This window comes from Agelaius phoeniceus, chromosome 4, assembly GCF_051311805.1.
Source record: "Agelaius phoeniceus isolate bAgePho1 chromosome 4, bAgePho1.hap1, whole genome shotgun sequence".
Lineage (NCBI taxonomy): Eukaryota > Metazoa > Chordata > Aves > Passeriformes > Icteridae > Agelaius > Agelaius phoeniceus.
This window is the reverse complement of record NC_135268.1, coordinates 51,655,571-51,680,819: the sequence shown is the minus strand read 5'-3', so window position 1 is coordinate 51,680,819 and position 25,249 is coordinate 51,655,571. Positions and strand designations below refer to the sequence as shown.

Here is a 25,249-nt window from a genome sequence, read left to right as displayed (position 1 = left end):
AGATGAGAACGCAATGGCATACTCCTGATTGCAATCTCATGCTTCTGGGTAATGAAATCATTGTTTAAGCTTTGTTGGCAGCCATGTCTGTTCTCTCCAAACTACATAAACGATCTAGTAAACAACATGATAAATAAATTGCTATGGTAGGATATGCCAGCCCTGAATACAAGCCAGGCTGCAAATTGAATTGCAGCATTATCTGTAAGAGTTCAGATTTAAAGATGCAAAAAATGACACCTACATGCATTAGTCTGCTACAAGCTGGCAAAGAGAAATAAGAGGAAAAGAATGGCATACTGATGGAATTCAATTGTCTCTTAAACTAGACTAGCTTCTCTTAGAGGAACAAACAAGGAAAAAGTGAACACTGCCTTCCCCACTTCTTAATTTTCTATGAGTGTATGCAGAATTAGAATAAATTATTGTTCATACAAGGACAGAATAACAGTATGAAATAAAAATAAAGAGCCTGGTCCTATGAGATGGCATGTAATTTTCTCCCCAATTGCAAGTGAGAGAGAAGGATGGTTGCTACATTTCAAAATAATATTCCTAGACCACAAACCAACTTTTAAGACCCAGAATAATCAGCCAGTAATGACAGAAGGAGAACATTAACTTTCATATTGAAAGACATTACATTTTATGGAGGAAGATGCATCAGAAGTCCCAGGGACCACTACAGTCTGGAGCCCTGATCTGGACACTAACACATTCTTCTCTTCATTTTTTCATTTGTTCTGGGATTGCTGTTTCACCTTGGTGTCATACAGACCTTCCTTTTTCACACTTCCCTCACTTCCCTACAATTGCCTGACTTACTGGTACTTTATTTTATAATTTTGCTACCTATGATATCAATGACATCCTCCTTTTACTGAATGCAAAGCAGAATGAATTAGCAGTGAAAAGAAGACGAAACAGTGATGATCAGGACCATTACAAGGAGCTCACAGCATCTCTGGCTATGTGAACTACTAGCCAACAAATACACAAGCCAGAATATTAAACAGAGGCATCTGAAAATGTGCACAAACAACATACATATCTCCCCAGAGGAGATTTGAAAACTTACATCTAAAATGTAAAACCAAAATACGTATAGGCTTTTTGACCTAATAGTTGAGTATCTTCTCCAAAATTATGCATATTAGCAAAAGAAAAGTGTACTCCCACATAGACAGCCTTGAGGAAAAGGCTTAGAACTCACAGTTCCAAAAGATACAAACTACAGTTTGCTCTAAGTGTTGATTACATGAGGCCTGAGAGAAAAAGCATAATTTTCTCGTTTTTCCTCAAAAGAGATTGCCGTAACACATCTCTGGTCATCGTTGTTCAGCCATTCATAGTACAGGTTAGATCTACTAATTATTTCTGGAATATCAAGCTGAAAGAATTTTCAGTGCATGATTTTTTATACTGCTTGCAATACACTATGCATACTTTGAGATGATCATGAGGAGTAACAGAGATTTTTCCTTTTCTTTCCAAATATTTATTGGTTAAGAAGGAGTACTTTCAAGCATACTAGAAAGCTCAGGAATGGGAAATGTAAAGAATGACAGACATGTTCAGAAAGTCCTGATTCCTAACCCCTTAGAGACTCAAGTGGACACCACTTTTCACAGCTTTTTTCTTTTCTAATATGTCTAGAAAATAGTCTCCATTTACACTGTTTGAAGTAGAATTAGATTCTGGGTTATGACATGCACTGGCAGTACATGAATTCTGTAATACAGTTTTTGGCCTTAGCCTGTGCAACACCAGTACCTTGAGCACTCAGTGAAAGACAGGAAAATGGAAGTCAGTGGAGCAAGAGCACTCAGGTCCAGTCTTACCCTCTGCCACTCCAACCCTGTGTCTTATTCTTTTGGGCTGGTGTCTAAGCAGGTGCATGAAGGCTTCTCCCCTGCACCTCTGAAGAATGACAGCTTCTTTGTCCTAATGAACAACCGAAAGTTCAGCTGCTGGGAAAGGTCCTCCTTGAATCAGCTTCAATGCAGAGGACAAAAGGGGCAAGTGAGAGCAAAATGTAGTTTCCTGCTCTTGGGATGTTTGGCTAAAAACTATAGACTAGAAGAAGTAGAACCTGCTATATAAAAAAATAGAAGGCAAACACCATGGAACATGTGTAAGAAGTCTCCAGCGCAACCTTCATATTTAAAGGACATTTTAAAAGTGTATTTGGTATAGCTCTGGTGTGCTTTCAGTAAAAGTCCCCATCAGTAGGGAAAGCCACTTTTGCTGATTTAAGTTGGGCTTAGCTGTGCTAACATCTTGAGAGCCTTTCACCATTTGCAGCACATACCTATTTTAGTAATCTGTGTTTATTTTGTGCTGTTTACACAAAGTCTCCTTTAGCCAAGACTTGTGGCTGGATATGATGCTGGATACTATCTCAGACTATGCCAGTTTGAAAATGTAAGACTCTAAAATGGCCTGGTCAAAAGAATTATGTGGAAACTTGATTGACAAAAGAGTTTTTGAACCAATTATGTTCAAATAGTTTGAGAATTTGCAACTCTTGCTATAAAAATCTAGTGACAAATCAAAATACAAGAGAGATTAAAATAAAGAATGATTTGCTCTGTATCCCCTGAAGTTTTGATATAGCAACATAACTAAGCATGGACCATTACTTTGCAATTAGCTACTGAAGGACAAAACACAAGGTTGTAATTCCCACAGTGGTTTGTAAGTAGAACTGTTGGCAGTTTACCAAAATGGGTCATTATAGAATTAGGAATATTTTGGGTTAAAAACCATACCACTCATTTTTGTAAAAACCAGTATGAGAGACTCCTGAAGCCAGTTTTTGTAAATCAAATAATACTGTACCAGGAGGAGACAGAAAAAGGATGTTTACTTGACACAAAGTCATGTGTGTTACTGGCCTGCTTGGACATTTCTGGCCACTCTAAGCAGTCATAAGCAGGTTTCAGTCTTCCTGGAAGATGCTCTACGTATGATTATTCCTCACCACATAAAACACATAAACTGTATTTAATGAGACTGAACTTATTAAACTGTGTTTAAGTAGACTGAAAACACATAAACTGTGTTTTCAGTCTAGTTTTCAAACTTGAACTGACCCTTGGGCCAAGATCAGCCACACCTACTGAGAGACCATCGATATCTAGAGGAGTAACATAAGGGAATCAGATTTTTGTATTACAAAGTAAGTGAAAAAAGGGGAAATAAAAAGGTTTAAATACAACATCATTCTCATCTAGGGATCTGCTGTCTTTTGCCAAAACTAAGACAGGAACCATTTCCTCTGGGTACACAAAATGTCCTTCATTGTGATTCTTTCAAACAAGCATTCCCCTTGTCTGACAGATCCCCCCAATAAACCAACTTGCTGTCATTCGTTGTTCCTCATTCTTGAACTCTGGCTCTTTCTGTCAAAGTAAGTTTTGCAGGGGGAGGAGACTGAACTGGAGATAAAGTCATGCAAGCTAACAAACCTGTCATTGTCTTTTGACAATTCTTGTGCATCTGCAGAGGATGGAAAATCTTGTGATATTTTTCTTCTATGCTTACTTCCTCTTATGGAAGTTCCCAATTAACTGCTATATCCATAGAGTAAATAGTGAACCCAACATACAATAGCCAAATTGTTATTACACAACACCACCAAATCATAACAGATGGTGCCATGGGTATTACATACTAGAAATGATATTTTTGAAGTCACAGCCAAAAATTTTAGATTTTTAGTGTTTTCTAGGAATATTTGGAGATCATAATATCTGCTTATTAATTATAATGGCCATACAACAGAAACTTACACGTGTGAAATGTTCATATTTTGACACCAAGGAGAACCCTGAAAAATTCACTTCAGTTTACTTCCGGAAAATGATAGAGCATTCAGCATAAAATAATTCAATGCCACTTAAGCATGTATATATACATTGTAAGAACTTTGTGTATGAACAATACACAAAGTTAATCTAATAAGCAGCAAAATATCTTTTAAAATATTATGTATATTACAGATACACAGTTCACTGACTATAAAATCTTCATGGTATTATGAATTAAGAAGGAAAAGAACCCAACAAAACAACGCCCTGCTTAGTCAAGGAAAATAAAAGACAGATAAATAACCAAGCCACATAAATAAGAGGTGGACTTTTTAACAGCTTTCTTGTTTGTCATTTTCTGTGGTGTTACTAACAACAGAGAGCAAGAAGAGTTTAAATGACAATAGCTTTTCTTTTTTCATTGTATTATCATTAATTGTACTATGAGATGAACTGAGGTCTGTATTTCAAATAGAGATTTAAACTATATGCTATATAAAACCTCCAAAGTAATGTATTCAACCACAAATTAAACTTTGAATGCCACATACACTTCATAAGAGTGTCAAAGTAAATATACCAATTAAACTAGAAGTTAAAATTATCATGTTGGAAATTAAAACAAGAACTTCAGGTTCTAGAGGCAGACTTCTTGACCTCCTTCTGATTTTGGAATAGCAGTGTCATTCAACTCTCCTGCACAGTTAACTCTAACAGAAATCCTGTGTATTTGAATAAGCTAACTCTACACATAATAGTCACAACTGAATATACTATAACTTTTTTATTAGCAGGAGCCTTAATTCTTATCAGTGTTGGTTTAAACAAATTATTCTGTAAAAATTAGTTTACTTAAACAGAAGTTTAAAACATCTACAATCAGTCATGGGGGTTTTGCACAATGTCATTACTGGTTGAAAGACCTTAAAAGTAACATTTTCACATTTGGGCATCTCCTATAATTACATTATAATTCTGTTAAATTAGATTCTGTTAAATCTTATCTCTGCATTCTGCATTTATCACTGCATTCTGCATTTACAATGCTCAGTCTGGAGACAATTGCAAACACCTTGTTATACAATTTGCTCCAAAATCCTGTCAAGTATTGCCAGCTTTAATACCATTCAAATGTACTCTGGTGTGTTTTATACCTATCTATATTAAAAAGAAGCAACAATTAAATACATATAGGGAACCATTCTGGGTACACAGCATGTTTGGATATATTTTTCTCACCCAGACTCTGAACAGATCACTTAGCTTTGTTTATCAAAATGATTTTGAAGTTAGAGTTTCACGGATCCAACTTTTAGAGATAGTGTGTACCCAGTCTCCATTGAAACTTGTGGGGTTCAGCAATTTTGAGAACCAACATTCACATGTTCTTTTTAGCACAAATAGTAAAACTTCTGTTTGCTTAGGTCGTGTAAGACTGAGTGACAAAACAGCAACTTAGAAGGCAAACTCTTACTGAAGCATAAAAGTTACAGATGCAAAAATGGCTTAGCAAGCCTCCTGCTGAGATCATAGCACAGGTTACTTGAGGATAGTCTGGCTGCTGACTGAGACTTCCGAGACTTTTCTTTTCTAGATTCTGCTAAATTATCCTAGCTAGTGATTTGGTCTTATAAATATTTAGGAGCATCTGCTTTGCTTTTTAGAGAGATGAAATCTGGAATTTCCCTTTACTCCTCACAGTTCCAAATGCTAATTAGTATGATCTTTTTGGAGGGTGGATACTGAGCAATAAACTCCATTCTTGCAACTACACAGAACACTGTTAGACTGCTCTTGGTGACTGCCCAAGAGCATGCACCTATCATGTGCTCTGTTCACATTCATAACACTGGAACTAGTGTTCCTCCAAATGATCCATTTTTACACATGATCCATTTTTACCTCACACTGCCCGCAGCAGCTCAGGAACAAAACCTCACACACATTTGTGGCATTTCTTCTAACTTTGGACACAACTCACTTACACTGTTCATAACTAGAATCCTCCAGCCACAACAAACAGAACTGGCTGACCAGTGTCATTGCCTGTCAGTATCTTCTAGCAAAAAAACAAAAAGATTAAAAAATGCTGAATTTTTTAATTCAGGGGGTGAAAATTCTGAACCGTGCTAGTTTAGATTTGCATCAGACAAGCCTGAGGAAAAAGGGCAGCAAACATGAACCCTCCTTTCTTCCTCCCAACTTTTGAATTTGGTTCTGGGGTTCCTTTCTCATGACTTCAGCCTGTGTTCAGAAGCCTCAAGGTTCAGAATCAACACAACTGTAGGATATGGCACAAACATCATGTTGAGGATGAAAGAAAATCCTTCTTGGGAAAGAACATAGAAGATTTTGAAATTGTGCCTCTAACTGGGAAGCATTAGGATGGCTAGGCCTGATGTAAAGGCTCCACAGAAAGGACAATTCTCTACAGAAGTCTCAATTTTCTGCATCTATATGTCAGCAGCACCTTTCCAAAATACTGATAAGAAACCTCTTGAAGAAGGGCGTGATCCTAGAGAGAATCTTCTTCACACAACTGCCTTGAACAGTTGATGTACTCAGTAACTTAAAAGAATATTAATTTAGGCCCTAAGAAAGAAAATGTGATAAAAACAAATATATGAAAATCAATAAGGGGAAGTACATCAAATGAAATTGATGTATACTGTAATCTTAAAAAGAATTTACCAAATTAGAGCTGTAATCAAATTCACCTAATTGCTCACAGTTCATAATTGTTAATGTTATTTTAAAAGTATATATACTCAGAAAAAAAAGAAGCACTTTATTGCATATTTTTCAATAGACATTGAATTAAGTTCAATACAGAAACAAAGAAACAGCTATTTTACAGGTTACAGTTAGAGCAAGGTACGTAACTTGCTCAAAGTTGCTCAACCTATCAATGACATGGCAAGGAACAGAACTCAAAACTCAGACTCACTGGACTCTCAACTTCAGTAGTTTTAAGAGAGCAGTTTTAAAAATTTAGACATCATTATCTTGCCATATGAGTATGTGCAACTTCATATGTGTGGAACTACCTTGACCACAAAGACTTTGCTGGGTAGTTTCCTTGGTTTTATGCAGACTGAAAAAAAGGCATATAAAAGAAACATTTCAAGAGAAACAGTGTCAATGGTGTCAAAATGCAGCTCTGGGAAATAAACAGAAAGCTATCATTTGTATTGACTCTTCAAAAGCTCATCAGAAAGTTGGATACACAAATTCTAACTGTACGTGCTACTGAATAAGCAGAATCAAAAGCACCAGTAACTGCAAACCTGCAAGAGCTGAAGTAATGCCTGAATAACCACCCTTCCAAATATCCTCATGTTATCCTTACCAGATTAATCAGTCTTCTCATTGCATGTTCATGTGAGCAAATGCATTCACAGGGATCAAATCCACCTTCTGCCATGGCTCTCTGGATAAACCTGAACTTGTCTGTGAACACCTAAGAAGAATAAGAATAAAAGGACAATGAACTCTTTCTCAACTGACCTTATTTTCCAGAGACTCACACATCAAGTTTCAGTTCATTTAATGCCAGGGTGAAAAAGCAAAACAAAGCAGGGTAATCCTATTATTCCTTTGGCAGTATGAATGAAGAAGTCTGGTATGTGCAGTTACATTTTGATGTTGCTGAAAACACTGTCTCACACAAATTTTTTTTGCAAGACTGTGTTTCTCCCCTGGGTTTTCTCACATACCAAAATGAAACACATCCTATCAAACAAGAAGCACAAAGATTAAATTCTTGTCTCTCATCTGTACAGTGGGACTCTTAAGTGTATATATACAAATTGAAAGGTCAGGGGAACTTGTACTCCTAAACCCTAATAAACTGCTGGCATTTTCCCTCCAGATCAATGTACAGGAAAAGAATTTAAAACTCAGTAAGTTTTTTGCTAAAGGAAACAATCATCTTTGTTGTATATTGAAAGCAAACAACAGGGGTACAAAAGTGAATGTACTTGGAAACACTTTAAAAATGGAATTATGCACACTAATTTTAGATCAAAGAAGTAGGTTAATCACTTAACAATACAGAATGTTCAAAGAAGCTTTAATGGACAGGGTAGGAAATCAATTCTAGATTATTCATCTGCTAAAACCACTTATACCAAAAATGTCAGGCATGTTCAAATGAATGTTTACTATTTACCAATAACTTTTCAGTGACTTAATTGAGGGTCAAACCATGCAGCAGACTGCAATGCATTTCTATCCTTGTGGTCAAATCTGGGATTGATTTCTCTCAAATGAGGACTCAGGATATATTAGGTAGTTCTGCAAAACCATACTTAAGAAAAATTTTTCACTTGCCATCCGTAAAGCTGTATTCAGAATGTGTTAAGTGTTGCATGCACTCAGGCTCTGATGTGACACAACTGGCAAGCTTGCAAAAAAGACAAACACAGCAGTGCAGAGCAGATACAATCTCTCAATTCCTAAAACAGATACTTTATGAAGGTACCAGCCATTTGATAAGGGTGTGCTGAATCAACAGACGTGTTCTGCAGACATTGCCTATAAAAACTTACAGCCTCAATCACACATGAGCATTTTAATGCTTCAGTCTCACCAGTAGGAAGAGGCATAACCTATAAGTCTGTAAGACATCTTCATTTAACAGAATATAACACTGCTACAGTTCTACCCTCTTGGGGGGAGAAAAATGCAAATGCATTTCAGAAGTCCTTCCTTTGTTAATGCCGACTATTCTTCTGAATAAATCTTTACCATGCTGGAGAGACCAGAGAGTAAAAGAAACTGAGAGATATCTGTCTTAATTATGGAGTTTGAACATCAATGCCCTTAATCTGTTAGGGTATCCACTTCTTAAAATGAAAACTGAAAAAGGAACAAAAGTTGAAGTGATGGAGGAAATTATTTTTGCCTCTAAGAAAGCACACTCTGGCTATGTAATAAGAAGATGACTTGATTATGTAGCCCACAAGTCCCTTTGAAAAGAAAACCAGGCCCAAGTATTGAATTTTTCAATGAAGAGGTAACCAAGGACCAGTAATTGGAAGCTGTAATTAACCAGATTGAAAAGAAAAGCAAGGCATACATTTTTACCATCATAGAAGCTGATCAGTGCAACAAACTGCCCAACAAGCAATGGGATTTCCCACCCCTCACTGCATTCAGATATGCTTCAGTAAAATACAGGTTACTGAGTAAAGTACAGAAGCACCCAAGTTCAGATATAATGGCCTCCAATACATAGGAGATCATCTGATCTATTAACTATTTTAAATAATTATTGTAAGGCTACTACACTAACTTACATGAAATTATTTCAGAACCACTAGAACCCCATGATAGCAATAGAAGAAATTCTTTAACTACACAGTCTCCCAGAGTACCACACCAAGCACAGGAGCATTTCTAAAACAATCTTAGGATAAGGAACAGATAAAAGCACTGATTACTAAACAGTGAAAAATAGGATATAATACTGACATCCACAAGAAGGTATTTGAACAAGAGATGAACAAGTTGCAGAAAAGTAACTTGAAATTGTAACTTGAAATAATTGTAACTTGAAATAATTTAGGGGTCAGTAACACATAATAACGTCACAGAAATTAACAGACAAGTGTTTATATTAAAGGGGACTGAACAAAAAACAAACACCAAGTAAGAGTCACCACTGATAAGACCAGGATAACATTCTCTCTAGAGCACATAAGAGAAAAAAATTAGACAATAAACGGGAAAAGTTAATCTGTCATACAACATCATAAATTTAAGTGGAGGTGAACTAAAAGGAATTTACCCCAAGGCACCTGTACATGACAAATTACCTCAGTGATATCTAAAGAAAGCACAAGACACATCACCAAGTAAAATGCCATCAAAACTTTGAACAAAAGATCTCTTTAAAGCTTTCCCACCTTCACATGATGCTGAAACGAATCATCCAAGCCTATAACAACAAACTCTTTCATTGGCAAAGAACCAACATATTTTGGGAACAGCACTAGGTTTTCCCCTAAAATAAAGATGCTAAAATTGGGTTAGTTTAATATGCTTAAAATCCAGGTAAATAATTCCCCTTTATGCAATTATTTTTGATGGAACTGAAGGAAACGGAGATCTTATATGTCTGCCCAATTACAAAGAAGAGAGAAACACTCTATACTACAAGATGATTTTCATGTGCAAAATGACACTCTCATGTCTTTATTTCTCTTTAAAATATTCTTGAATTAACTGTTATTTGTACCACACCTCAAATGCATAAAGTACCAAGCTCTGTAATCAGATCTTAAGCTTTATTAGCATTTTGTGACCCTATCTAAGAATAAGAGACTAGTATTTTTATACAGCACAAAGCAGGATTTCTTGGCTCCTTAGGCAGCCTGTTTGTATCAAAGTCCTGTTCCAGAATGGCAGCGTGCTTCCTGCCTGCCTCCCGGTACTTGCAATTGTCAGATCTCACGTCAGCAGCTAACTTGTTCTGCTCAGCTCTGACCTCTTTGCTGTGAGTCACACAAGCTCTCCACCTTTTGCAAATACAGTCCTTCTACACACAATCTACCACAGAAAATGGGGGTATGTGCTCTATTCCTTTCCTCCTGACTTGGAGAAAGAAATAAAATGCTTGTAGCTTTCCTTTACTTATTATTTTCAGTATGTTTTTCTGTTTATCATCACCTTGTTTTCCTTGGAGTTGACAGAGCTGGTTTGTATCAGCTGGTAGGATCACAGCAATTGGTCAAGGCTATGATGGAAAATACCTGCAATTCCTCTGACTGGCAGTGTCTTTTACACAACTCAAAATTACCATATTTTGGATTGGCCATATTACTGCTAGCACAACATTTAAATCACAGCATTTACAAACAGCTGGAAGACATGGTCAGTAAATATGCCAAAGCTCTCTATGATAGCAGCTGAGAAGATATCTATTATGGCCTCCAGACTAGCAAACTGATAGAGAGCATAATAAAGGAGAAAATCAGTAAACACAAGCAAATATGATGTACCATCAGAGAGTCAATATGACCATTCCAGTGTAAAGAGGTCCACAGAGGTAATCATAAACAGAACTGCTGAAATTAAAGCACTGTGGTCAGAATTTGAATTACTACAATTCAGGAGTAAAGTGGAGGATGCTCTCTGATGATTTAAGTCAGAAATAAAAGCCCCCCACTACTTTTTGACTTGAGTATCTATTTGAAATTGCAGCCAGTGAAGCCATATGGAAAATATTTCTAGTCTCTCATGATTTAAAAAATATTCTCAGTTATAGTAACTATTGTAAATTGTTTCTTTTATTATCTTCCCCACTCCCAGCCCTACAGCAGTGTGTTATATTTTATACATCCTACTATCAAACCCACAATCTTTATGGCTACAATCTGGCTTGGGGGAGGGTTGTCCCTAGAGATTGTTCTGTATTTTGAATTATTGCAATGACTATACATTATCTCCCTATTCTCCTGAGTAAATAGCATGCAGCTGGTGAGCTCTGGAAGACACAAATTATACTCTGCCTTGCTCCACTGTAATAATTACAAAACTGGATTCCTTTCTACTGTGAAGGCAAACAAGAATGTTTGTGCATTTTCCATGTGCTAGATGCCCTCCAATGTGATTCTAATATGATGCTGATTAGCAAGATGGTCAAAGTGTACACACTGGTCATCTCTACTCCTTGGTATAAAAAGGCTGTCTAAAAGTATTTATCACACCAGTATTTGAAGAAACAGTAACTTTATATGATCCATAGATCAGAGTAACTACAGATTTATCATGGACTAAACCAGGCATCTTCAGATCAAAACATTAAATTCATCAATTCTTTTCTCTCCTGGATCCAGGCACTTAAAATGTAGACTATCACAAACACGATAAATACAATGACTGAAGATTCCCCTGCTAAGAACTATTTTCACTGTGTTGCTATTTTCCTGAAGACAGAAGGTAAGAAATCCTTGGGAGCAAAAATACCTCATAGCACAACAGGCAAATAATATAATCTTGCCACATTACTTTAAAGAGAAACAAAAATCCTATTCAGATCCTTGCTACTGTTTTTCAGCCAACTGCAATAACTTGGAATACAATTGTCAAATACCTCTAAGAAGCCATCAAGTTAATTTTACTTTTGAGTTCAGTTTGGGAGAAGTGTGGCAGAACAAATGAAAATTGATATCAAATTTAAAATAAAATTACAGAAAAAAAGCAAATTAATTGCTCTGCCTCTTGCAGGCATTCTGAAAAATTATAAAGGGCTAAAATAGCAAAAGCCATACACAGAGCATGAATGATTCACTGGCCCAAAGACAAAATGCTCATTTTTATCTTACTGTCTGAGGCAGAAACCCTCTCTCTTGTACTCATCCATTATCTTATAAAGTATACATGTTTCCTTAAAAATTATGTGTTCCCTTGCCTTTTCACCTGCATCTAAGCCATACTAGTATCCATGTCTTCTCACAATACCTGACTCTTTTTGTAATTCTTCTATTCACAGCATGCTCCAAGTTTGGTTCTTTTGTATAATCTTTCCCACCTCCAAATATTTTCTTCTAGAATCTAAAACATCCTGTACATTGGCTTCATATAAGATGACATAACACCCTTGCATTCCTGCACATTAAGTCCTGTCCCAGAGAAACTACCAGGCACTGGGACTGTGTGACCACAGTACCCATTAACTCAGGGAGTGAAAATTTGCTTCAAGCAGGAAGAGACTGGTGTGATAAGCTCCTCCTAAAACTCCTGATCACTGCTTTTATAGGAATCTCCTCCTCCTTGGCCATTCTGCCCCCCTAGGTACTGTGAGTACTCAGGGGGTAACTGGGACCCCAGCTGACTTGTTACTGGGCATTTCAAAATGCCTCTGGGTACAACCGGTTGCTCCAAAATCTGTGTCTAATCCTGACTCTTCTAGGGAGTGGACCCACTGAACCCTGCCTAGTCATACAGAGTCCAATTCAACATCTGTTAGTTGTACAGTAAAATAACAGATAAAGCTATATGCAGTAGGGCAACACTGTTTACTAGTGACCAACCAAGGGAAGCCAAAATATTCCAAAACAGTGAATCCCAGACAAACTCAGAATTTTCTGTATTTCTTATATAATGCATTTTCCTGTTGATTACCATCTTTTCTAGTATTTGTACTTCATGCACATCCCACCCTCCCACAGAATCTGAGTGTTTTGTTACTCTTCTGATGAACTACCTACATCCAAATCACTAGCCTATTATTTAACTTCCCATTATTTCAGTTGTACAGCTAAACTTCCTGAGTAAGACAGGGCAGGGAATTTTATCCACTGATTTCTGCAGCATGTGTTTCTTCAGACCAGATTGTAGCAGAGAGGGGGGGAAACAATATGCATGGATTTTGGGGTTTTCTCTTTAAAAAGTCACACAATGTATGTGTACATAGGACTGGCTGATTTCACCAGCACATAGCTTTGTAAAATTTCTAGTTCAATTGCTACTACCAGAAATGCAACACATTTCCTATCTATCACCAGAGCAGTATAGAGGAGGAACAAGGCAAAAATGGTAGCCAAGACATTAAAAAAGCAAAGGAAGGCAAACTAAACAAAACTACAGGACAGTGCAAGGAAACAAAAGCATTACTAGTTGAATAGGGAAGAAACTTCACAAAAGGAACTATGAGAATAGGGAAAAAACTAAAGAGAAAAATAAGCAGTACTTTGAAATAAAGAAATGTTATTCTGTTTGAAGTTAACAGGGGCATGACTCTAAGGCAATAGAATCCACAATAAAGACAAAGACACCACACTAAATCAAAATCAGTCCAGAAGCCAAGGGCCTGGTATAAGTAACCAGCGGAGGTGGTCTTCATTTTTTATAAAAATGTTTTAAATTGTTGGGGTTATAAAATTAGCAAAAATAAGCTTGAAGTTTTCTAGGAAAACTTCCTTTATAAAGCAACTTCCTCAGTTCAAACAAGGCTAAAAATAACTTCTGCAAAGAAGAATCTTGTATACAAATCGATACTAATTAAAACATTCCAAGGATATCTTCTGCTCTATTACTGTAATTTAGATAGTTCAAGTAAATATTCCCTCATAGAACTAAAGTCTGAAACATGGCAACATTATACTTGGCTTTTTCATAATGTTGATTTTTAATCCCTTTTATTAATAACCCAAGAGAAGCTCTCACTCATCTCTTTCACACTCACAGCTGCACCCTATTTTTACTGGAATAAATACTATGACTCTCATCAGATTTAGTGCACCAGGATCTAGTAGTTCTGCATGACCACAGATCTCTAGAGAGCTACTGATGATCTTTTTCTACCAGGCCTCCTCCTGGGCATAAAACTGAATTTTCAGGACAAAAAAAACCCAAAAAAACAACTGGCTAACTGGGCAGCAAAAGCAAACCAGCCAGATATGGATGTGGGTCCTGCCAGAAGGAGAGCTGCCACAGTAAAGCATGGCTCCAATTACAGCTTTCTTCAACTAATTGTACCAGTTCAGATCACCCATTTAACTTTTTTAGGGAAAAGAACTGCAATGATTTTGATGGCTGAGTCCAAAGTGGGTTCCTAGGCACAGCAACACTTTCATGGTATAAACCATCTCCACTCTCCTTATAATTCCAGGGGGTGGGGGGAGAGCAGCTGGGTTTGTACTTGAAAGCATCAGCATGTCTCCCTGGACTTCCAGCTGTAGCCTAATGAATTGGCAAGTATTTTTTTACAACTTTTCTCAGGATAATTAACAAGATCTAAAATGAACTCTTCAATGCAGATTGAGCTAAGCCAGTTCCCTTCCCCATGGAAAAGTCAGTGCTTACCCATACACACACATGGAGGCCGCTGGGGGAGTTCTTGCTGGATTCAACCAAGTTGACTCACACTGGTCAAGTAGGAGCTCGAGACCCCAGCAGGAGCTCCAGAAGAGAAATGCCCACCCAGCCACATCCTGCTCAAGGCATACTAGTTGGGTAACCTTGCTACTGTCCCACAAATCACCTCCTAAGTAAACAATGAATTCATTTTCCAGTGTCATTCATCTGACGTTTCTTAAAGATGCAAACATAATACAAAACAACTTCTTAAAAATAGGACAAAGCCAAAGAAACTAAGAAATGCTGGGCCAGCCACTGAAGGATACTACAGTGACATCTGAAATCAGGGAAGGAGCTTTTGAGCAGGGACAGACTTGAAGCTGAGAAGTAACTGGTAAAAGTCTGAGGTATTTTCCTGGTGGTCTTATAGGACTACTAGATACATCCCTTGTCTTCACTGTGTGACCACCACGATATTCTGAGCATTGCTGGGTTGCTAACATTTTCACCCTGAAGTGGACATTTGGAGCTGCTCTGTGTGGGGCAGAATATTCTTCTGAGCCCATCTGCCAACAACAGTGCTAGCACCTAGAGCAATGAAGCAGGAATCAGAGCATAAAAACTTTAACTACTTAAAATTATGGTCAAAGCCCTTTCATAGCCAAGCATCACCACCCTTCTCAAACTGAAGTATGTGAAAAAGTTCACACCCCTTCAAAGAGTGGCAGGTTCTAATAAGAACCTGGCAGGAAGCTTACTATTTTTGGGCTGGGCTAACCAAGGTCACAGGTATGCTGAGGTACATCAGTTCAACACAGAATGGCATATCAGGGAAATACAGATTATACAGATGCTTCTTTCAGCACAGTTAAGTCTTGTCAGTGTCAAGTACAACTCTCAGAGGACAAGAACCCACTCACTGAAACTCCTCACTGTTCCTGTACTGTTTGCCCCCTTCACTTTCCTGGTCAGACCCCAGCATGTCAGGACAAAAGATTTCAGGCTTTAAAGGCAATAAGGCTGATGTCAATGACCAAAACTGAACTCCCTAAGGGAGCTAAATAAGATCTACCAAGATTTAAAAAAGCTATTTACTTATTCCCATGCAGGTGGCTCAACATTTCCTCTGGGCAACACTTGAAAAGGAGCTAATTATGCACATACAGTCATGGACCAAAAAAGCAGTCCAGCTATTTTAGAATTCATTTAATGATATTTGATACAGAATGTTATTACCAAACTCCAGCTGTCAGCTTTGGTCATCCTTTTGTTAAAATGATGACATTTTTCTGAAAGAAAGCTCTCAGAATATGAAAACCAATTAAGAGAAGATGTCAGTGACACAGAGTATTGTCCAAAAATAATACCCTCTTTCTGATAAGTAAATGCTTCAGCCTCTTCTAGTGTAGGAGACTGACAGTGGTCTAGGACAACAAACTTATTCCTATTGTGCTGAGTAACTAATGGCTATTAATAATTTTATTTCATATGTTAATGCAAAAATGTGAGCTATCCTCTGTAAAATTACTAACACATATTTCAACCAGTTTACAGAGCAAACTGGGAGCCCTCTCCTGTGGTTTTCAGTAAGGCAAGAACTCTTATTGACTTTCATCGTCCTTCCACCTCAATACTAAGTAGAAAACCTGGGCATATTAGCTCAGGTTTTGGTTAGTGTCTCCAGCATTACAGACTGCCTCAATGCTTGCTGACATTCCTCCCCCCATTCCCAAACAAGTGCCAATCTCCCAAATTCAGCACTCCTGCAGCTGTAGAGTGATGCACTGCTGCAGGAAGCAACACATATTAATCCTGAAAACCCTGCTGGCAGCACTTCTGCACCAGCCCTGCAAGGACACCCATGCTGTGCCAGGCCAAGCAGGGCCAAAGGCTTATGCTGCTTTGGGAGGCCAGATTCTGAGCAAGTGAACAGGAGCACACCTTCCAGTGGAGAGACAGCACTTACACAGGGAACAGGAGCACACCTTCATGGAGATAGGCAGTATTTACACAGGGAACAGGAGCACACCTTCCAGGAGATAGGCAGCATTTACACAGGGAACAGGAGCACACCTTCCAGGAGATAGGCAGCACTTACACAGGGAACAGGAGCACACCTTCCAGGGGACAGACAGCACTTACACAGGGAACAGGAGCACACCTCCCAGGGGACAGACAGCACTTACACAGGGAACAGGAGCACACCTTCCAGGGGAGAGACAGCACTTACACAAGGAACAGGAGCACACCTTCCAGGGGATAGACAGCACTTACACAGGGAACAGGAGCACACCTTCCAGGGGACAGACAGCACTTACACAGGGAACAGGAGCACACCTTCCAGGAGACAGACAGCACTTACACAGGGAACAGGAGCACACCTTCCAGGGGAGAGACAGCACTTACACAAGGAACAGGAGCACACCTTCCAGGGGATAGACAGCACTTACACAGGGAACAGGAGCACACCTTCCAGGGGACAGACAGCACTTACACAGGGAACAGGAGCACACCTTCCAGGGGACAGACAGCACTTACACAGGGAACAGGAGCACACCTTCCAGGGGACAGACAGCACTTACACAGGGAACAGGAGCACACCTTCCAGGAGACAGACAGCACTTACACAGGGAACAGGAGCACACCTTCCAGGGGAGAGACAGCACTTACACAGGGAACAGGAGCCACCTTCCAGGGGATAGACAGCACTTACACAGGGAACAGGAGCCACCTTCCAGGGGATAGACAGCAGCTGCACAGGGAACAGGAGCACACCTTCCAGGGGACAGACAGCACTTACACAGGGAACAGGAGCCACCTTCCAGGGGACAGACAGCACTTACACAGGGAACAGGAGCACACCTTCCAGGGGACAGACAGCACTTACACAGGGAACAGGAGCACACCTTCCAGGGGATAGACAGCACTTACACAGGGAACAGGAGCCACCTTCCAGGGGATAGACAGCAGCTGCACAGGGAACAGGAGCACACCTTCCAGGGGACAGACAGCAGCTGCACAGGGAACAGGAGCACACCTTCCAGTGGACAGACAGCACTTACACAGGGAACAGGAGCACACCTTCCAGGGGACAGACAGCACTTACACAGGGAACAGGAGCACACCTTCCAGGGGACAGACAGCACTTACACAGGGAACAGGAGCACACCTTCCAGGGGACAGACCTGCTTTTGCAGGGAAGCAAGAATAAAGAGCACCCTTGCAGATGGAAAACTGCAGAGGTGAGGATCTCATACTAGCCCCCCATGGAAGCAGAACAGGGAACCAGACTTTCCTGTTTATTACCCCATCTGAGAGATGCTTTGGGCTTAACTTTTGGGCTTCATAGTACAAAACTAATAATTTACTTTTAAAAGTATTAGAAAAGTATGCTTCCATAAGAAACTATATAACCTATTCTGCTGGTTTTGGCCGTTGGAACACCACTTTCCTCAGTCGGTAAAAGGAAAAGGTTATGCTGAAACACACCAGAGCTAACCACGAGTAGCCAGGCAGCTACTGCAGCTCAGGTGGCCTGCAGTAATTCATTATTTCAAATGATTATTTTATAAGTGTTCATCATTCAGAAACTTTTAGACATTTTGTTTCTTTGCAAAATTAAACATGAAAAAAGTCTCTTATTCAGTCCTTTACAAAAAAACATACAGTTTCAAAATAAATAAAAATGAAACTTTTTCCAGCATATTGAGGCAGCAAATGCAGCCCTACCATGAGCTATGAAGCTTTTTTATACCAGTATATTAAGAGTACAATTGCTTGCATTAAAAAATACCTTACTAAATCCTTAAAACTATAAAAATACACTATTCCTTAATGTCACTCTGATCTCATACAAACACAAAATTATACTGAAATTCTTTGGAATACTTTCATTATTTTTTTCTCCAGGGATGACATATGTTTCTAATAACTTGCCACTGAGCAAACAGATTTAACAGGGTAGCAGCATGCTGAGAAAGATAGCTGGATTTTCAATTTTCAGATGAAAGAAGCTCTATTCCCTGGCAGCCCTACTCCTAACCCCTTTAGGCCAGATCAAATTTTATCTGAAGCTAGCTGGTGCCTGTCTTCAACTTCAATGGAAGTTGAATCAGCTGGTTTTTTTTACATACCTGCAGTAAACAATTTGAAGCTTATCAATTAGAATTTTTCAAATCAGTATTTTTACCAGAGGGAACCCATAGCAATTAACAGGATTTCTAGACTTGGTTATTTACATATGTTTAGCTACCAGATGACCCAGTTTTTACCAGAGAATATTATCCATCTAATTCAGCAGACTCACAGACTAGTTTAGATTATCAAAAGGAAAGTGTTATGCAAATTACACAACACTCCCCTGCACCTTCTAGCAACAGATTTTGAAATCCATTATATTAATTTGCACAACAAAAATCTAGAGTTCTGTTTCACAAGATCAGGATCAGTTCACAACACACATCTTACCTTTTGCTCCACCATTTTCATACAGAAAATAATGTATTTTTCATCTTTAGAGACTTTTGTTCTACATACTAATTTGAAGCTAAACCATCTGACAATCTCCATGGCTCAAAAATGTCTCTTTTATATAAGAAATATAATAATATAATAAGAATATTTCTATATTTCACAGAGCTCTCTGATAAAATGTTTACCTAGTATTTTCAAATAGGGGTTCTTAATTATGGGTCCTATCTGACCAGTCTCATCTAGATACCAGGGTGAGGAACCCCTAACAACACTGTAATCACTTGCACTGGAATCCTTGTTAAAGTAAGGTTGCTCACACCAGGAAGCTTGCTTTCACACTTGATTTAGTTCAACTGCTTGAAGAGCTAACCCCAACTTTTCTTCACACCTTCAGACAGCTGGTTTTTTTTTCCTAAATAAATTTTTAATGTGTGAAAAAACCATAAATTATTTTATCAAGTTGTCTAAAAATATTTCCCTGCTAAAAATAAAGATTTTATTATTAACTAATGGGAAATATACGAACATACGAAGAAAAAAGACCAAAGCTCTAATACTAGAGGTCTGTATTTGACAAAGATTCAACAAATAAAGTAAATGAGCATTGCAGCTGCTTATATAATGTAAATGGTTGCTGCTACATTTTTGTCCAGCGCTTCTGGGTTTTTTTCTGATAAAAATATTTTCTTTCTGAGGAGCGCTTGATGGTTTGGATCTGACATTTGTTTAGAAGCTTTATAAAGTAAGAATGAAACTATATTTAGTTCCAGAAAGCCATGCTTTTTAATGCATGCAAAGCTGCAGAAGAATCAGAAGCAACCTTAATGAGGAAAACTTTTATCAAATGTAATTCAATCTGTTCCCACCCAAATGGGACTAATTTGTTCAATTATCTATAAAAATACCAGTTAGACACTTAAACAAAAGCTTCTGAAGCATATCTGTTCAATTAACAACAATGCAAATGCACAATCACTCAATCATGCCAAGGGCTGCTCCCCTAAGCATCTTCCAATTTTTCATGAAAAGCCCCATCAATCATCACTAAGGGACCTTTTTCTTGCCCCAGCCTCAGCCAGCAGTGTGGAATAGGTGGTGGGAATAGGGAAGAGGAAAGGACCATATTTCTTCTCTTACTGCTAGCAGAACCACTGTTCTGTCAGCAAAGTAAGACTAACACAGCTAACACACACTGATCTTTCTCCTATCCCTGACTGCTCCTTCATAATGAGGAGCTAAGGAGTCTTACTTCAAATGAGGCTCAGTGGGAACTAGGGATGCTAGATGCTGATGTGTCAAGGCATACAAGCTGAATGAGCTCTTCTGGGAAAATAATTCCTCTTTCTTTTTACCTGTACAAGTACGGCAAGATTCAGCTCTGTGACAGAGCTTTAGGAAGTTTTCTTCACTTCCACTGTACTTACAGAGGGTTTGGGAGTACTTGGATTTTCCAAGAAGTATTAGCATTTTGCAGAATAAGCTGCCTCATTAACAATTAGATGGACCTGTATGCATTCATAAATTGAATCTCTAACCCAGACAGTTAAGACAGAAAGTGTTTAACATCAAGTTAATTTCTAGGTATGTAAATGCAAACATGCAGAGTGTGTAACAGCATGTAGGCAAAGTAGGGTCACAGGCTCTCTGTGCTGTGTCCCAAACAGAAAATGGCCAGATGACAACAGGCTGTATATGCATAAATGCATCTGCCAAAACTTTTTCATATTTGTTATGAAGAGGAATCTGATAAATGTTCAAAACATAGAGAGTAAGAATTTGATACTTGGTATTGTCAGGGCACTGTGACGTTTGCCATTCATATGCATTTATAAGAGAAGATCTTGCTAATTTTCATTGTACTGGCCTGTGAAGTCTCATGATGTTGTAAGGTCAAATTCTGGTATGACAAACTTCAGCAGAGACAAAACTTGGTCTTTAAGAATGTATGTCAAGTACCCATAATACCTAGGAGGGAAAATTCTAAATGTACAAACATAGTTTTATTACACATTTGTTATGCAAATAACATCCACACACCACTTATTCTGAAGTTTAAATATATGAAAGTAGGAAATGAGAAGTTAATAACAAAACCAGAAGTCAGTTAGAAACTAACTTTCTCCAAAACTAAATACCAACTTCTTGAAAGCAGGTAAAATGGTTTAAAAATTATTGAAACACAATGAATTGTTTTAAATGTAAAATACTTCTTTAATAACAATTGTATTATTCTCATTTTTCCCTTAGAATAAAAGAACATGGACTGCAGAATATTGCTCATGTAACTGGACCATGCAGTTTGGAACTTAATGGATTTGATTGTGGTTTATGTAAGGTGTTGCAAAACTATCACAGTGTGCACAATATGAAGAATATCATAGAACCTTGTCGATTATATTTATTTCTATAGTCAGCAAAATAGTATCCAACTAGGATAAAAAAAGATCCACCCAGAGCTACAAAACTGCTCCTACCATCATCTCAGTTCTACAGCAGACCAGGGCTTTTGGTCCCCAGTGGGTCAGGGATGTCCCTGCTGGCCCAAGAAGCACGTGCAACAACACAGTGTGGAACTACCACTAACACATCCTGTATAACTTTGCCCTTACTTAGCTCCTTATGCAAAACAATCTTAAATTACTTAAAGTACAGAACTCTGTACCACTCAAGAGTTAGGCAAACATTGTAAATCTTGTCTTTTACAATGGGCAAGAAGAAACAAAGATGTTGGACTCACCCACCACAGTGGCAGGGGAAAGAACAGTGGTTAGAAGTGAATCAACTAATGACTGCTAACATTGCAATTAATTTCATTTTGTAAACTGCTTCTACCATTTCAAGCCTCAGTATCAGTGACAGGGTCACTTTTTAAAATCAAAGACTGATTTCTTTCATCTCATTGAGTCACAGGAATTGGATGAAATTATCAAGGATATAAGAAGAGATAAAAAAGTAAAACTGATCTCCCACACTTCTGATTTTTTTGAACTTATGTCTGTTTTTGGAATGTAAAATGAATGAGTAAAGGTGGATAGCACACTAATAGCTAAGCATTTAAAGACTTCTAATATATAACCCATTAACACTCACTAAAGATACACACCTTCCCCAGCAGGCACACTAACAACATTAACACAAAATGCTGTTAAGACCCAAATGTTAGATGTCCTTGCCTCCAAAAACGGGAATTGGTTTCCAAGACTTATCTGCATAGATCTGGATGTTCAGACAGTATTAAAACACAAACAGTCTACAATCTAAAAGGCAAACTTGAAGACACTTGACAAGGCAAACAGGTGTTTGTCAGGAAACCAAAGTTTTTGATGTAGGTCTTGCAGCACATTCACGCAGGTTACCAAGGCCTCAGAACTGGCGTGGAAGGCAGCAGTTGAGCTGCAGGGCAAGACAGCTGGGGAACCCAGCACAGTGGCAGCAGCAGAGAAATAACCATATCTTGCGCTCTCCAAGGCCAATATACCCCTTCTTCACTGATTCTCTAGGAATCACATATTCGAGCATACATGAAGAGCTCCTGACAGGAACCCTATATTTAATAAATTAACAGCAATGTGATACTGTCCTATTCCCGAGATTATCTTTCACATGACATTGTTTCATCTCTCCCACTTCAGCTGCACCCTGTTCGTAAAGCAGGGAGCAGCCTGGTAGCACACATCCTGGTGGCTGCACGTCACTGCCAGCTTCTTTAAAGAGAGAAACCTAAACCTCTTTGGCTCAAAGTATCAGACTGCGATCCTTTAAGGACAAAAAGAAAACCGACAGAAGAGTGCCACTTCGTATTAAAATCCCCAATAACCAGAAAAACCACAATCCGACCGGCTGATAAGAAGACAAGCCGACGTTTCTCTGGTTTGGAAAAGAAGGAGAGCTGCCTGACACCGAGTGGAGAGGCTCCGGCTCTCCCGGTGTTTACCTTCCCCGGCACCCGGCGAAGCGCCCGGCGGCGGGGACGTTTCTGCACTTCAACAGGCTTGAAGTTACCCCGCAGCCCCCACCGGGGCTCGGCCGCCACTCCCCGGTCCCGGAGGGTCGGGCGGGGATGTCCGCGCAAACCCTCGGCCGCCGCCAGCCCGCGCCCTCCCCGGCCCCGCCACGGCGGCCCCGCTCACCGTTCTCCGGCCGCCGTCGCGGAGGGCTGGGGGGCGGGGGCAGGGGCAGGGCGGCCGGGCGGGCAGGGGCGGCCCCGCGGCTCGGCCCCGCGGCTCGGGCCGGCTCACACGTCAGCCCGCGCCACGAGACCCGGATCTGCCGGCTCCCGGCGGCGGCGGCGGGGCCGGGGCGGCGCCGCGCGGTCCCGCCCCCCACTCCCAGCCCTCCGCCCGGCACGGGAGCCTGAGCCCTGCTGCGGGCAGGGGCGGCCGCGGCCCGGGCCGCGCTGTCCGGCAGGGCCCGGCTTGGAGGCCGCGGCAGCGCGGCGTGCCGGGGGGCCGCAGTGCCCAACAACGCGGCGGCCATAAAATAAAGCTCGGTAGGTCAGCGCGGAGAGGACGCGGGGACAGGACTGCTATTGGGCCAGGTGTGCCTGGGGTCCGCCACAGCCCCCGCGGCCAGGGCTCCGCGCCCCCGGCACAAACACGGGCACTTCGGCCGCTTGGCCCCAGCCATCCCCACCGAAGTACGAGGCAATTTACAGGCCAGTTTCTCATATTGAAATTTAAAGCCTGTTCAGGAGCTCGTGACTCACGGGCTTCTAAGCAGTTAAAGCATCCATCAAAATAGGTATTTAGATGCTGTGAATGAAGTTAGAAAGGAAAATCAGATTGTGGCTTCTCAGTCAGCCAAGGAAAGGGAGCGTCATACTCCCAATACAGAAAGATGGACCGTATCCTGTCTTGGAGACACTGATACCACGCAATAATGCAGTGGGGATTATAAAGGGAAGAAAATCTTGTTCTCCAATATTTCCAAGGCTGGCTTACCTCCTCCAAGCCGGGAAACAAGGACAGTACTGCAATCAGAGTGAGAAAGGAGAGTTGGATAGAAGTTGCAAGTGCTCTCAAGTTGGTATCTCTGACCAGTGTTGCATAGTCTCATATGACCCACACATGGCTGTTCTCATTACTATTTGCAGTTGTCATGGGGTTTTCAAGCCTCCTTACGTGGCAACAGCTTTTTTTCTGAAAGTTTTTTCCTAAATTTGAGTGTCTAGCCTATGCTAGTTTGCCAAGTCTTGGATGCACTGCCAGTTGACATCCTTGCATGTCCAGCCATCACTGGTGCACAGAGCCACCTCTCTCTGAAAGATGCAGGTAGACCAACTCTTCCTGGTTAGAGCTGGCCCTGAACATATCCATTCCACTTCTGAGAGTCAGGAGGTAGGCTGCCTTTGTGTAGCAATGCCACACAGTCCTGACTTGCTGTGAATCTTGCCTCTTCTTTCCCATGTTTTAGTCCTTTCTCTTGTCTTAGCACCCAACTAAGCAGTGGCAATACTAAAAAGGGAGGCAAGGCACTGACACGAAGCCAGGCCATCACACAAAAAAGCTAAACTATGCAGAACTGGTTTACCTTGTTTACCTCAATCCAGGGAACTAAGACTCTGGTAAGGTACTAGGAATGCTAAAACTTACCTTTAATTTGGAAGTATGAAACTATAGCCCTTCAATATTTCCTGGGAGAACAAGTTTCTTTACAGCCTGTTCAGGAGTTTGAACTGCAACAGGAACTATGAAGATTAACAATATCCAGGTATGCTTGCCTTGAAGTTTACTTTGGCTGTCCTGGCCAAACACTAAGCTAATCTAGACAATGGTGTCAGAGGGTAGTCATAGGAAGAATGATCAACTGTTGGCTGTATCCTTCTTTCCAGCTCTCCCTCAGCCATTCTCCTAACCCTTCACCAGGAACAAGCCACCCTTGAAACAAGCAAAGACAACTTCTCAATACCATTAACCAGTCTTGCCTGTCTCCCACACTTCATACACAGGGCTAGCCATTGTTCTAGAAAATGGATCTGAGATCCTGAAATCCCCAAATCAGACACAGCTTACCATTAGTCCTGATTCAAACAAGAGAGGAGAGAAATGCCAACAGCACAGTAGCAGAGAGGAGGGTTCCTTCTGCCAAGCTGAGGCAGAAATGCCAAACACTTCTATTTTCTTGCTGAACAGCTCTTGGACAAGGTCAAACAGCAGTTG

General features: G+C 40.0%; 1 protein-coding gene across 2 annotated transcripts in view; it reads right to left on the bottom strand.

The window, feature by feature from the left end:
* Positions 1-25,249, bottom strand: part of SMIM14 (small integral membrane protein 14) — a 56,177-nt gene that overhangs the window by 16,100 nt on the left and 14,828 nt on the right. The window contains exons 1-2 of one of the 2 annotated variants that reach the window (XM_054632917.2): positions 23,222-23,392; positions 7,162-7,272 (exon numbers count right to left, since the gene is read on the bottom strand). In XM_054632917.2, coding sequence (XP_054488892.1) covers positions 7,162-7,236 — 75 coding nt within the window. In that variant the 5' untranslated portion in view covers positions 7,237-7,272; positions 23,222-23,392. Of the gene's footprint in view, positions 1-7,161; positions 7,273-23,221; positions 23,393-25,249 lie in introns of those variants that run through there. The other variant, XM_077177603.1, reaches the window with a different exon arrangement.